We start from the raw sequence: 15723 nt of genomic DNA, 5'->3' as shown, positions 1-15723 counted from the left end.
ATTGTTGTTTTAATTTTCAGTTCTGCAGTGATTATGATATCATTTTATCCCAAAAGTTACTACCAAATTCAATGTCATCTGGATTTTCTCTTCTGTTGTCCTTTAGGAGTTTTAGAATTTTGCATTTTCTATTTAATTTCCATTATCTGGGTTGTGAAGTTCTTTTTTGTATAGTTCTTCTGTGTATTATTGCCATGTCTTCTTAATATCTTCTGCTTCTGTTAGGTTCATGCCATTTCTGTCCTTTATTGTGCCCATCTTTGCATGAAATGTTCCCTTGGTATCTTTAGTTTTCTTGAAGAAATCTCTAGTCTTTCCCATTTTATTGTTTTCCTCTATTTCTTTGCATTGATCACTGAGGAAGGCTTTCTTATCTCTCCTTGCTATTCTTTGGAACTCTGCATTCAAATGGGTATATCTGTCCTTTTCTCTTTTGCCTTTAGCTTCTCTTTTTTTCTCAGTTATTTGTAGGGCTTCCTCAGACAACCATTTTGCCCTTTTGCATTTCTTTTTCCTGGCAATGGTCTTGATCACTGCCTCCTGTACAATGTCACAAACCTCTGTCCATAGTTCTTCAGGTGCTCTGTCAGATCTAATCCCTTGAATCTATTTGTCACTTCCACTGTGTAATCATAAGGGATTTGATTCAGGTCATACCAGAATGGTCTAGTGGTTTTCCCTACTTTCTTCAATTTAAGTCTGAATTTGACAATAAGGAGTTCATGATCTGAGCCACAGTCCACTCCCAGTCTTGTTTTTGCTGACTGTATAGAGCTTCCCCAAAATCGGCTGTGAAGGATACAATCAATCTGATTTCAGTATTGACCATCTGGTGATGTCCATGTGTAGAGTCTTCTCTTGTGTTGTTGGAAGAAGGTGTTTGCTATGTTCAGTGTGTTATCTTGGCACAACTCTATTAACCTTTGCCCTGCTTCAATTTGTACTCCAAGGCCAAATTTGTCTGTTACTCCAAGTATCTCTTGACTACCTACTTTTGCATTCCAGTCCCCTATAATGAAAAGGACATGCTTTTGGGGTGTTAGTTCTGGAAGGTCTTGTAGGTCTCCATATAACCATTCAACTTCAGCTTCTTCAGTATTACTGGTTGAGGCATAGACTTGGATCACTGTGATATTGAATGGTTTGCCTTGGAAACAAACAGAGATCACACTGTCATTTTTGAGATTGCATCCAGGTACTGCATTTCAGACTCTGTTGTTGACTATGAGCTTTTGGGCCCACTTGCACTCATCTTCTCCTGTGAGAACTCCAAAATTACAACTCACTGCTGAACAACCATTGACAGGAGAATTTTGGATCCCACCAAAAAAATATACCCCACGTCCAAGGGAGAAGCCCCAACAAGACAGTAGAAGGGGCAAAATTGCATTTAGACTCAAATCCCATACCCACCAAAGATACTTGGAAGGCTCAAACAAAACCTTGTGCAACCAGGAGAACCCACAGAAACTGAGCCAGACCTGCCTTTGAGTGTTTGAGTGTCTCCTGCAGTGGCCTGCCACAGGGGCAGGGGCTCTGGGTGCAGCAGACCTGGGTATGGCATAAGTTCTCTTGGAGGAGGTCGTCATTAACCCCAACACAGAACCCCAGAACTTACACAGGACTGGGGAAACAGACTCTTGGAGGGCACAAACAAAGCCTTGTGTGCACTGGGACCCAGGAGAAAGGAGCTGTGACCCCACAGAGACTGATCCTGACTTGCCTGTGAGTGTCCAAGAGTCTCTGCTGGAGGCATGGATCAGTTGTGGCCCTCTGCAGAGTCAGGAGCACTGAGTGTGGCAGTGTGTGCACAGGACCTCTTGAAGGAGGTTGCCATTATCTTCATTACCTCCACCATAATTTGGTCTCAGGTCAAACAACAGGGAGGGAAAACAGCCCCATGCATCAACAGAAAATTGGATTAAAGATTTACTGAGCATGGCCTCACCCAACAGAACAAGACCCAGTTCCCCCCACAGTCAGTCTCTGCAACAGGAAGTTTCCATAGACCTCTTATCCTTCTTCATCAGAGGGCAGATAGAATGGAAACCACACTCACAGAAAACTAATCAAACTGATCACATGGACTACAGCCTAGTCTAACTCAATGAAACTATAAGCCCTGCTATATAGGGCCACGCAAGATGGACAGGTCATGGTGGAGAGTTCTGACAAAACGTGGTCCACTGGAGAAGGGAATAGCAAACCACTTCAGCATTCTTGCCTTGAGAACCCCATGAACAGTATGAAAAGGCAAAAAGATAGCACACTGAAAGATGAACTCCCCAGGTCAGTAGGTATCCAATATGCTACTGGAGATCAGTGGAGAAATAACTCCAGAAAGAATGAAGCTGCTGCTGCTGCTAAGTCACTTCAGTCGTGTCTGACTCTGTGTCACTCCATAAATGGCAGCCCACCAGGCTCCTCTGTCCCTGGGATTCTCCAGGCAAGAATACTGGAGTGGGTTGCCATTTCCTTCTCCAGTTCATGCATGCATGCTAAGTCACTTCAGTCATGTCCAACTCTGTGCGACCCTATGGACAGCAGCCCACCAGGCTCCTCTGTCCACGGGATTCTTTAGGCAAGAATACTGGAGTGGGTTGCCATTTCCTTCTCTGAAAGAATGAAGAGACGGAGCCAAAGCAAAAACAGCGCCTGGTGGTGGATGTGACTGGTGATGGAAGTAAAGTTCAATGCTATAAAGAACAGTGTTGCATAGGAACCTAGAATATTAGGCCCATGAATCAAAGTAAATTAGAAGTGGTCAAACAGGAGATGGCAAGAATGAAGATCGACATTTTAGGACTCAAAGAACTAAAATGGACTGGAATAGGTGAATTTAACTCAGATGACCTATATCTTGTGGAATATACATATTCTATGTGGTGGAATATATACTGTGGAATTTATATACCTTGAACAATAAGAAACCAAAGGGCTCAGTTGGTAAGATCCATCCCCTATCACAAATGAGAAGATACATTTTCTTTCTTTCTTTCTTTCTTTTTTTTAATATGAGGGTCTAATTATTTTATTTATTAAAAAAATTTTTTTTCCATTTATTTTTATTAGTTGGAGGCTTATTACTTTACAATATTGTAGTGGCTTTTGCCATACATTGACATGAATCAGCCATGGATTTACATGTATTCCCCATCCCGATCCTCCCTCCCACCTCCCTCCCGACCCGATCCCTCTGGGCCTTCCCAGTGCACCAGCCCCAAGCACTTGTCTCATGCATCCAACCTGGGCTGGTGATCTGTTTCACCCTTGATAATATACACGTTTTGATGCTGTTCTCTCAAAACATCCCACCCTCGCCTTCTCCCACAGAGTCCAAAAGCCTGTTCTGTACATCTGTGTCTCTTTTTCTGTTTTTCATATAGGGTTATCATTACCATCTTTCTAAATTCCATATATATGTGTTAGTATACTGTATTGGTCTTTATCTTTCTGGCTTACTTCACTCTGTATAATGGGCTCCAGTTTCATCCATCTCATTAGAACTGATTCAAATGAATTCTTTTTAATGGCTGAGTAATATTCCATGGTGTATATGTACCACAGCTTCCTTATCCATTCATCTGCTGATGGGCATCTAGGTTGCTTCCATGTCCTGGCTATTATAAACAGTGCTGCGATGAACATTGGGGTGCACATGTCTCTTTCAGATCTGGTTTCCTCAGTGTGTATGCCCAGAAGTGGGATTGCTGGGTCATATGGCAGTTCTAATTCCAGTTTTTTAAGAAATCTCCACACTGTTCTCCATAGCAGCTGTACTAGTTTGCATTCCCACCAACAGTGTAAGAGGGTTCCCTTTTCTCCACACCCTCTCCAGCATTTATTGCTTGTAGACTTTTGGATAGCAGCCATCCTGACTGGTGTGTAATGGTACCTCATTGTGGTTTTGATTTGCATTTCTCTGATAATGAGTGATGTTGAGCATCTTTTCATGTGTTTGTTAGCCATCTGTATGTCTTCTTTGGAGAAATGTCTGTTTAGTTCTTTGGCCCATTTTTTGATTGGGTCATTTATTTTTCTGGAATTGAGCTGCAGGAGTTGCTTGTATATTTTTGAGATTAATCCTTTGTCTGTTTCTTCATTTGCTATTATTTTCTCCCAATCTGAGGGCTGTCTTTTCACCTTGCTTATAGTTTCCTTTGTAGTGCAAAAGCTTTTAAGTTTCATTAGGTCCCATTTGTTTATTTTTGCTTTTATTTCCAATATTCTGGGAGGTGGGTCATAGAGGATCCTGCTGTGATTCATGTCGGAGAGTGTTTTGCCTATGTTCTCCTCTAGAAGTTTTATAGTTTCTGGTCTTACATTTAGATCTTTAATCCATTTTGAGTTTATTTTTGTGTATGGTGTTAGAAAGTGTTCTAGTTTCATTCTTTTACAAGTGGTTGACCAATTTTCCTAGCACCACTTGTTAAAGAGGTTGTCTTTTTTCCATTGTATATTCTTGCCTCGGTTATTGAAGATAAGGTGTCCATAGGTTCATGGATTTATCTCTGGGCTTTCTATTTTGTTCCATTTATTTATATTTCTGTCTTTGTGCCAGTACCATACTGTCTTGATGACTGTGACTCTGCCTGAAGTCAGGCAGGTTGATCCCTCCAGTTCCATTCTTCTTTCTCAAGATTACTTTGGCTATTCGAGGTTTTTTTGTACTTCCATACAAATTGTGAAATTATTTGTTCTAGTTCTGTGAAAAATACCATTGGTAGCTTGATAGGGATTGCATTGAATCTATAGATTGCTTTGAGTAGTATAGTCACTTTGACAATGTTGATTCTTCCAATCCATGAACACGGTATATTTCTCCATCTGTTTGTGTCCTCTTTGATTTCTTTCATCAGTGTTTTATAGTTTTCTATGTATAGGTCTTTTGTTTCTTTAGGTAGATATACTCCTAAGTATTTTATTCTTTTTGTTGCAATGGTGAATGGTATTGTTTCCTTAATTTCTCTTTCTGTTTTCTCATTGTTAGTATATAGGAATGCAAGGGATTTCTGTGTGTTAATTTTATATCCTGCAACTTTACTATATTCATTGATTAGCTCTAGTAATTTTCTGGTAGAGTCTTTAGGGTTTTCTATGTAGAGGATCATGTCATCTGCAAACAGTGAGAGTTTCACTTCTTCTTTTCCTATCTGGATTCTTTTACTTCTTTTTCTGCTCTGATTGCTGTGGCCAAAAATTCCAACACTATGTTGAATAGTAGTGATGAGAGTGGGCACCCTTGTCTTGTTCCTGATTTCAGGGGAAATGCTTTCAATTTTTCACCATTGAGGGTGATGCTTGCTGTGGTTTGTCATATATAGCTTTTATTATGTTGAGGTATGTTCCTTCTATTCCTGCTTTTTGGAGAGTTTTAATCATAAATGAGTGTTGAATTTTGTCAAAGGCTTTCTCTGCATCTATTGAGATAATCATATGGTTTTTATCTTTCAATTTGTTAATGTGGTGTATACATTGATTGATTTGCGGATATTAAAGAATCCTTGCATTCCTGGGATAAAGCCCACTTGGTCATGATGTATGATCTTTTTAATATGTTGTTGGATTCTGTTTGCTAGAATTTTGTTAAGGATTTTTGCATCTATGTTCATCAGTGATATTGGCCTATAGCTTTCTTTTTTGTGGCATCTTTGTCTGGCTTTGGAATTAGGGTGATGTTGGCCTCATAGAATGAGTTTGGAAGTTTATCTTCTTCTGCAATTTTCTGGAAGAGTTTGAGTAGGATAGGTGTTAGCTCTTCTCTAAATTTTTGGTAGAATTCAGCTGTGAAGCCATCTGGTCCTGGGCTTTTGTTTGCTGGAAGATTTTTGATTACAGTTTCGATTTCCTTGCTTGTGATGGGTCTGTTAAGATCTTCTATTTCCTTCTGGTTCAGTTTTGGAAAGTTATACTTTTCTAAGAATTTGTCCATTTCATCCAAGTTGTCCATTTTATTGGCATAGAGCTGCTGGTAGTAGTCTCTTATGATCCTTTGTATTTCAGTGTTGTCTGTTGTGATCTCTCCATTTTCATTTCTAATTTTGTTAATTTGGTTCTTCTCTCTTTGTTTCTTAATGAGTCTTGCTAATGGTTTGGCAATTTTGTTTATTTTTTCAAAAAACCAAATTAGAGGTTTTATTTCACTTTATTTTACTTAATGAGCTATTTAATTGAACAGATCATGCCAGGATTTTACTAATAAAAGCCACCAGCTATCTATCCTGAGTTTCTATGGAAGTCAGCATTAGTGAAAGAAGATTCAACCTAAAAACAACATATTTCTAAGTTCAAACATTCAATGCAATCCTATCTCACTTAAAAAAAAAAAAAGGAATTCACATTTGTATACCACTCCAAAAGAGAAAAAGGAAATTTTTATCACTATAAATAAATGGAGTAGAAAATGTTTTTTGTTTGTTTTGTATTGCTGGAATATCTAACACATCACTTGTCTGGCACTGCGTGATCAGCCTTGGTTTGTCCATCGGGAAAAGGGAGCCCTCAAGGTTAAATTCCTTGCAGAGCCATGTGAGCTTCCAGATTGAGTACCCACACCATCATCTATCCAATTGAAAGCATTCAGACGTCTGCTGGTATTCCACGTTTCCTGTGCCATGCAATGATGTTCTCTTCCACTTCCTTCTCTGGGTGGGGTATACCTGAAAAAAATAATGCAGATGGTTTTGAGTTAAAAGGGCTTAGAAGACTCTTCTCACAGAAAATACCAGCTAGCCCAAAAGTCCAGGCACAAGTTCTTACCAACAAAGGAACTGAATCCAGCCAAGATCTTCAGTAGAAGCAGATAGTGTGCAGAAAGCTCTTGCCTGTTTTCTTCTTCGCTGCCTGGAGCAGCTTAGGCAGACTGCTTTGCATATCGTCCTCCTGCTGGAGACCCTGGCAGAGGTCACAGATGATCAGAGCTCCAAGTGTGGCTGCCTCCAGGGTGTCCTCTACTTCCACATTGATCACATGCACAGGCTGCCAGGCCTTCTGTTCTCTAGCACACAGATCTTTCACCACCATTTTATATACTCTCTCAGCACAAGTGAAGATGACATCAAAGGGATCTCTGCACTCTTGAAATCTTTCAGGGCCAGGTTTGATTCTCTCATTTCTTTCCAAGATCTGTAACACACCATTGCTCCTGTAGTGCATTCTGTTTTTGCAGAGAAGGTCCTTGCACATCTGCTCATATGTGGTGGAGAAATCATATACCACAGGGAGGCTGGGTGCCAGTCCTGGCAGTGTCACTCAGGATCCCATTCTAAAAGACCTGACGTTGAATCCCTTCTTCTTGAGAATGCTGTGGGCTTCCATGTTCCTGTTCATGTTGCTCATACAGACCACAGCCACCCTGAGTGTGGAGGATGACATTATGTTGGCCACTTGGAACTACAGGCTGATGGGTGGGCTTAGAGTCTCTTGAAGGACTCAGAAGCCAGGGAGAAGTCAGCCTAGGTCAAGTTCTTCAGACTAATCTAGTGTCAAAGAACAGATTGTCACCTACCCCAGGTGGGAGGAGAACTTTTGATTGATAATTGGGTTAACTCTTGAGTAATTGGATTTGAATAGTGGGCTCTAACTAGAGGATCAGTCCAGGCATCAGAACAATCTGGTGATTATCACCTAAAAATGTAATTTTCCAAAAGGGTGTGGCTACCCCATGGGTGTGTTTTGAAATCTCCACTTAGCCCTTGGGTTCAGTTGTGGGTGGGGCTACTATTGATATTAGGCAAAATACCTAGACTACTCCCAAGCTTGTCACCAGCTCCATCCAGTGACCTGAGAACATGCATGTGAAAAACATGTTTGAAATGTCCAAGCTTACACTTAATTCAATTATGCATAAAATTACAAGTGTTGTTTTCTATTTCTTTCCTATAATTGATACTCTAGAATTGTAACTATCGATCATGAGAGGATACAGATAGTTTTTCCTGTAAGTAATAAAATGATTCACCAGTGTAAAAAGTGATTCCTGGAAAACATCCCTCCTGATAGTGTTTGCAGGAGTTACAACACTGCACATCCTCCATTTGATTTTCTTGTATTCATGATGATTCTCCAAGAACTGGAGTAGCCTCCACTGTCTTTCCCATGTCTTCAAGGAGAGCTCTGTCTGACCACTCTATGATGAAATATAGCAATTTTTTGTTCCATTTCTTGTGTTACTTTGCACCGTTGACCTAGCAGAGGATATAGACATTAAAGTTATAAATAAGACACGAAACAGTAAGGAGAGACACTCCCGTTTTTTCAAAATGGTGCAGGAAAAACATCCACTTAGAAAGCCAAAGATTTTATATCCCTGTGCCTCCATCAACATAGTGATTGTCACATTGCAATCTCAGTAAACACACTCAGCCTTTTTGAAGTGTGAATCCCAGACCCAGAGCATTAACATCAACCTGGAATATGTGAAAAAGGCAACTTTGGACTCCACACCACAAAATGAGAAAATCTGGGAATGGAGCCCAGAGATCTGTGACATACAAAGCCCTTCAGATGGTGTGATGTCCACCAAAGACTGACTCATAGCAGAGGTTTCTGGAACTTGACTGGACATTAACAGTCCCTGGGATGTCACTTGACTGGACTCTCCTTCCTCGGGAAGGAAAGTAAGTATGTGACAATTTGATATAATATATAAATCTGATAAGAAAAATAATAATCACTCTGAAGAAGAATTTGTGGAAAATTGGTGAATTTTGACTATGTTCTATATTTTGGATTATAGTGTTGTATCAGTGTGAAATATTGTGATTTGGTCATTGCACTGCTATGAGATTATCCTTAAGAAATCACTGCTAAATATTTGGAGACTGAGGGTCATGACACTGCATATTTTGCTAAATAGCACAACAAAAAAATCAGACTAAGAATGAGAGAGAGACAGGGCCAGGGGCAGAGGGGGCGGGGGTATGGGAAGGAGGCAAAGAGGTAGGGAAATGTGGCCAAATACAAATAGTGGCTGAATCTAAATGAAAGTTTTACAGGAATTTATAATTTATTAATGTAACTTTTATGTGTTTTAATAATTTTGACCATAAATAAGGCTGATCACCGAAGGACTGATGCTTTCGAACTGTGGTGCTGGAGAAGACTCTAGAGAGTCCCTTGGACAGCAAGGAGGTCAAACCAGTCAATCCTGAAGGAAATCAACTCTGAATATTCGTTGGAAGGACTGGTGCTGTGGGGTCTGGCTGCTCATTGCTCAAAAGCCAGTAAACAGGCCAGATTGATGGAAAGGAAAGTTGCTTTATTTCAGATGCCTGCAACTGGGGGAGAGGGGTGGCAGACATCTGTCCAAAGGTCAACTCCCCCCACTGACAAGCAGGGGGTGAGAGAATTTATAGACAGGCAGGCGCAGGGGATGGGGGTGTGGGGGTGTGGCGTTACATGCAGAAATAGCATAGTCACAATGGTCTGACCAGCATCATCTTGAATGTTTTAGGTACAGTTAATCTTCAGTTCCAGGGTCCATTTGTTCCAATTTCTTTGTGGTCAGTTCTCAGAATTGTGGAAGCTCATGTCCTGGGTACATTCTGCTGAATATGTAGGTAATTTCTCTACCTCAGGTTTTAGTATCTATAAGACAGCTCACAGGATATGGCTCAGATTATCTACAGCCCTTGAGAAAGAACTGAAGGTCCTTGACTATGCTTGATGACTACATTATTATTAGTCGCCTTAGACAGTTTTCCTTTGTTTTAGCATTTCTCACTTTTCTGATTAAATTTATTCTTTGATTAAGGTTTTCTGCAGGCAAAAGGAAGACAGAGGACATGGGAGGGGGGCAAGGACCATATGGTCCTGCTCTACTTCATAATGACATAAATATCTTATTTATTGAAAATAATATATGTACACACCCAATTCAATGATGAAAAGTTGTGGAGAAGGGATTGGTTTTGACAGATGCAGAGAACCATAATAACTTTACTCATGTGGATACAATGGAAAGGGTGTTAGAAATACAGCTCTAAATCTGGGTTCCTTGGGGCAACAGCCTCCCCTGGAGTCTTCAGGCAAATGCATAAAAATCTCTGCTCCCTGATGTCCAACTCTCAGAGTCCTCCTTGATTCATCACATTGTATTCTATGAAGACTGCATTTGAAGCACGTAAGTAAGTTATTTACTGATATGGTATAAACTTTGGGGAAGGGAAGAAAATTACAGCATCAAGACTAATCTGTTTGGGGGAACCAAATCAGACATTTGAAAATATTAAGACCTTTGTTTGGTGTTAAGTAAGCAGAGTGATATCTAATCTTCTCCAATTTAAAAACTCATAATAATAAACTCCTCCGAGGATAGCATCCAAGCTCCTTAACTTGTAATCACAGCCGAAATACTTTGCTTCTATCTTTTTACCATTGCATATAGATGTGATCACACAACCATACAGGGTGGCAAACTGTTTAAAATATTTAATGAGTTAAAAATATTTAAATGCATTAAATATTTCTATGACAGAAGCTTATCCTTAAACTCCCAAAAGACTTCATGTCATTCCCCACCTAATTGACCTCCATCCAATGACATCCCATAGCCAAATAGACTGAATTATTCATTCCATCTGGTTCCCCTAGTATTTTTTCTTGGTACCACTGTTATCTTTATCATATAATTTTCTTTAACTATATAAACATTCATTTCTCTGTGAGATTATTACCTCATTTACAGATAATATCTTGTTCATCTTCTCATCCTATATTGTTCCTGGCTCACTCACTGTGGAAAAGAATCAGATAAATGCTATGAACTCTGAGTACAGTCTGAAATTTTGATTGTGTCTGTTAACAGGGGGTGAGGTCCCAGTACTCTGCTCCAGGTATGACTTCCTTTAACCATACCGGTGTTAGCCACACAGTCTTCTACTTTGTGGGCATCCCTGGCCTTGAGGACCAGCATGTGTGGATCTCCATCCCCTTCTTCATGTCCTATGTCATCGCCCTGCTTGGGAACAGCCTGCTCATCTTCATTATCCTCACAAAGCGCAACCTCCATGAACCCATGTACCTCTTCCTCTGCATGCTGTCTGGAGCAGACCTTGTCCTCTCCACATGCACAGTCCCTCAGGCTTTGGCCATCTTCTGGTTCAATGCGAGGGAGATCTCCCTGGATCGCTGCATCACTCAACTCTTCTTCATCCATTCCACCTTCATCTCAGAGTCAGGGATCTTGTTGGTGATGGCATTTGACCGCTACATTGCCATATGCTACCCACTGAGATACACCACTATTCTTACACATACACTGATAGGGAAAATCGGTGTGACTATCTTTTTGAGAAGTTATGGCACAATTTTCCCAATAATATTTCTTCTGAAAAGGCTAACTTTTTGTAAAAGTAACATTTTTCCAACCACTGTTTGTGAACACATCGCCGTGGCCAAATTTTCCTGTGATGACATACGAGTAAACTTCTGGTATGGATTTTTTGTCCTATTGTCAACAGTGACCTTAGATGTTGTGCTAATATTTGTATCATATATGCTTATTCTCCGTGCTGTCTTCCGCATCCCTTCTCGAGATGCTCGCCACAAAACTCTCAATACATGTGGCTCCCATGTCTGTGTCATCATACTCTTTTATGGACCTGGGATCTTCTCAGCTTTCACGCCTCGATTTGCACATCATATCTTACCCCATGTCCATATCTTACTGGCCAATGTCTGCATTCTGGCTCCTACTATGTTGAATCCCATCATTTATGGGATCAAAACTAAACAGATCCGGGACCAGGTATCTCAGGTTTTGTGTCAAAAAAAGATATGACTTTGGAAATGGAAGCAAAATACTGTTTTCTCAACATTTCTCACTCAGAGTCTGAAAAATAAACCAGCTCACCTTCTTACTTCATTCTTACTCTAGATAGGTATTTGGAAAAAGATAAATTATGGATAATCGCTAGATTATACTTTCCTGGTTTGTTGCATGCCTTGACATAATGATGCAGTTCTTCTTTCTCTTATCTACTTTGGGGCATGGCTGTATACATTCTTCCCTCTGTCTGCTCTATCACAAGGTTTTAATTTTCACAGGCTCACCTCTACCCACATTCATTCTGTTACTTGTTCTATCAGAAGGAAGGGAGGGAGGAAACGAGGTTCAGAGGAGGGAGGGAGAAAGGACAGAGAAGGAAGAGAGGAAGGAAAGGAAAGTTTCAGAGGGAGGGAAGGAGGGAAAGAAGCATGCAAAAACCTCTGGCATCCATATATTTCCCCATTGCTTTTCCTCTGTATCCCTTCTTTTCCTCCTCTTGCTCCTCCTCCTCTTTCTTATCTCCTTTTCCTCTTCCCCCTTTCCTTCTCCTTCTTCTTTCTCTGTTTCCATCAGAGAAAAACACCTGAAAGAGCTCTCTCTATGTATTCAGGTTTCGATACTTTTCTATTTTTTTAATCTCATACCAATCATTTGCCCTTAATGTTGCATGTATGTTACAGTGACCTCTACCCTACCGAATTCAATGGTCAATATTCATTCTACATGATACATAAGAAATATTTCACACAGTCAAACAGCTCTCATTCTTGAAAATTCTCCCTCATCCCACATCAGACAATATATTAGAAATAAAAACTGTATAAAATTACTTATTTCTTATAAAATGGAGATAATAACTGCTAATATTTTACAAAAGATTGCTATATGTTTTCTATGGTGTATTTGTGTGCGGGTAAATAATTTTTTTATTTGGACTATATTCCACCTACTATTCCAGAATGTACCTTTCTCACTTAGCAAAGTAATGTAGACATATGCCTATGATAAATTGTACACCTCTAGTCATTAGCAATTGCAACCAGGGATGGTGAGCTGATGAGCCCTGAGAAAACTCAGGATATGAAAACACAGGATGGTGGCTTCAGATAACTGAGCTGTATATCAAAGGAATGATTTCAGCAAGCCCAGACTCTTGCATCTTCCCATACATAGACAAGCACTAAATTCCTTAACTTGGTATATCTGGGTTTTTAAATTAATTTTTTAATTTAATTAATTAATTAATTTTTAAATAAATAAATAAATTTTTAATTAATCTTTTGTCATTCAGACCACCTGCTCTTGGTTGCAAAACTTCTATATAACCTGGCTTCCTCCAACCTTGCCTCCTCCGAGCAGTCCTCTCAGGGTTATTTGACACACTGCCTCCTCAGGCTTGAAGTCCTAAAAATTCCTGCCAAATAAATATAACTCTCAAAAAAATTCTTTAAAAACCAACTGTAAAAAATAAAAGTAAAAAAAAAAACCCAACTATACACTTCTGCAGGCATTTTGATCATATTTCCATTGTTTTTATACAAAGATGTACTATAATTTAGCCAGCAGTCTTGTCAAAAAGCATTTTTAAAAGCCATACTCTTTTCAAAAAGCATTTCTCATATGTAATTTTTTATTTACTGTTCATTTCCCAATCAAGAGCAGGCTCAGCATTCTCTAAATATAACTTCCTAAGTGTCCATTATATCATCTGAGATAGATAAATGATCATAGATAATGAAATACATAAAGAAGTTACACATATTGCATTAGCCACTGTGGTTCACCTTTTTTTCTTTGATTTTTACACATATTTTTACATGTCTAACTCAATGAAACTATGAGCCATGCCGTGTATGGCCATCCAAGATGGACAGGTCATGGTGGAGAGTTCTGACAAAACACTGGAGAAGGGAATGGCAAACCACTTCAGTATTATTGCCTTGAGAACCCCATGAACAGCATGAAAAAGCAAAAAGATAAGATGGACAGGGAAGCCTGGCGTGCTGCAGTCCACAGGATTGCAGAGTCAGATACAACTGAGTGAACTTACATATCCAAAACTATATTTCATATAGATTACAAACAATCTATGTGAAATCTGTTTATATTTTACATACATATACTTATAATTATTTATAATATAGTTTTAACAATTTTAGCTGGTTATAAAATAAATCAGTTCATGGAAGAACCATAATTCACCTAGCCATTTGACTTTTATTAACTTGCAGTATATTTCAAATTTTTCAGTTGTCTGAGAAAGTAATGCTTATTAAAACATTTTCCTATCCATTTCCTCATTTTTCCTATCCACTATTTTTAGTTTACACATGCTTCCTTAAGTGGTTGAAATATGACTCTTTTCCTTTGATTTTTCTTTTCCCACTGTTTTCCTACTGTGCCTTAAAGTGTTTAAAAATCAAACAAAACTAACATTATTTTAATGTTTGGTTTCTACTTAATTAGCATTTGAATAATTATGGTCAGTGTTTTTAAAACGTCTGCTGATTTTAAAAGACAAAATAACAAAGATTCACTTTCAGTTCAGTTCAGTTCAGTCGCTCAGTCGTGTCCGACTCTTTGCGACCCCATGAACCACAGCACGCCAGGCCTCCTTGTCCATCACCAGCTCCCGGAGTCCACACAAACCCACGTCCACAGAGTCAGTGATACCATCCAACCATCTCATCCTTTGTCGTCCCCTTCTCCTCCTGCCCTCAATCTTTCCCAGCCTCAGGGTCTTTTCCAATGAGTCAACTCTTCACATGAGGTGGCCAAAGTATTGGAGTTTCGGTTTCAGCATCAGTCCTTCCTATGAACCCCCAGGACTGATCTCCTTTAGGATGGACTGGTTGGATCTCCTTGCAGTCCAAGGGACTCTCAAGAGTCTTCTCCAACATCATAGTTCAAAACCACAACTTCTTTGGTGCTCAGCTTTCTTTATAGTCCAACTCTTACATCCATACATGACTACTGGAAAAACCATAGCTTTGACTAGATGGATCTTTGTTGGCAAAGTAATGTCTCTACTTTTTAATATGCTGTCTAGGTTGGTCATAACTTTTCTTATCGGGATGGGGAATACATGTAAATCCATGGCTGATTCATGTCAATGTATGACAAAAACCACTACAATATTGTAAAGTAATCAGCCTCCAACTAATAAAAATAAATGAAAAAAAAAATACCAAAGAGCAAGCATCTTTTAATTTCACGGCTGCAGCCACCATTTGCCATGATTTTGGAGCCCAAAAATTTTTTGAATGTTTTGAATTTTGAATGTTAAGGTTTATATAAATCTTTGTATAATATACTGCTACATGGCATACTGTGTTCTAGCAAACTAGTGGATTCTTTGTGAATATTTACATCTGTGTAACTGACAGTATAAATATAAATATATTTATAATATATATATAATATAAAGTGTAAAGATAAATATAAAATTGTTATGAACATAAGCATTAATAAACATCTGCTATATCTTGTGTCCTTGATGTACACTGTAAAATAAAAACAGACTCTGAAAATTTTTACTACATATATGAGCAACTGGATCACAGTCAGGTTGAATATTTTTTTATGAACAAAAAATTTTTAAATATACAATTTATAAATTGTAAGATAATTCATCATTTACATAAACTGAATAAAATCCAATAGCAATATGCAAAGGTAAGATACCATTTTCAATTAAATTATATTTTTATTGGCTTTAAATGTTGAAAAATATTTGTACAACGTTTGGAGTTAATCTTTATTTGAGGCAAAATGAGGACTGCAACCCAGGAGTCAGGTTTCCAGATAGTTCTGAGAAACTCCTCCAAGGAAGCGAGGGGAGGAGCCAGGGTATATAGAAGTTTTGTAACTAAGGGTAGGTAGTCAGGAACCTCAAAAAATTACTGTTGATTTAAAAAAAAAAAAACAGTTACCTCGAGGTAAGGAATTTAGTG

General features: G+C 38.9%; 1 protein-coding gene and 1 pseudogene across 1 annotated transcript; one reads left to right on the top strand and one right to left on the bottom strand.

Moving 5' to 3' along the window:
* Positions 1-6789: 6789 nt before the first annotated feature.
* On the bottom strand, positions 6790-7374 carry LOC122450605 (annotated as a pseudogene).
* A 3463-nt stretch (positions 7375-10837) lies between these two features.
* On the top strand, positions 10838-11782 carry LOC122450588 (olfactory receptor 52B4-like). The gene has a single exon (XM_043482963.1). It carries the CDS (start codon positions 10838-10840, stop codon positions 11780-11782), a length of 945 nt encoding a protein of 314 aa, XP_043338898.1.
* The last annotated feature ends 3941 nt before the right edge of the window (positions 11783-15723 follow it).

This window comes from Cervus canadensis, chromosome 11 (assembly GCF_019320065.1).
Source record: "Cervus canadensis isolate Bull #8, Minnesota chromosome 11, ASM1932006v1, whole genome shotgun sequence".
Lineage (NCBI taxonomy): Eukaryota > Metazoa > Chordata > Mammalia > Artiodactyla > Cervidae > Cervus > Cervus canadensis.
The sequence above is the reverse complement of the archived record's forward strand: the minus strand, read 5'-3'. Positions and strand labels throughout refer to the sequence as shown.

Excerpts from the sequence above, each read along its gene's own strand:
- LOC122450588 (XM_043482963.1), top strand. The coding sequence starts at position 10,838 with ATGACTTCCTTTAACCATACCGGTGTTAGCCACACAGTCTTCTACTTT.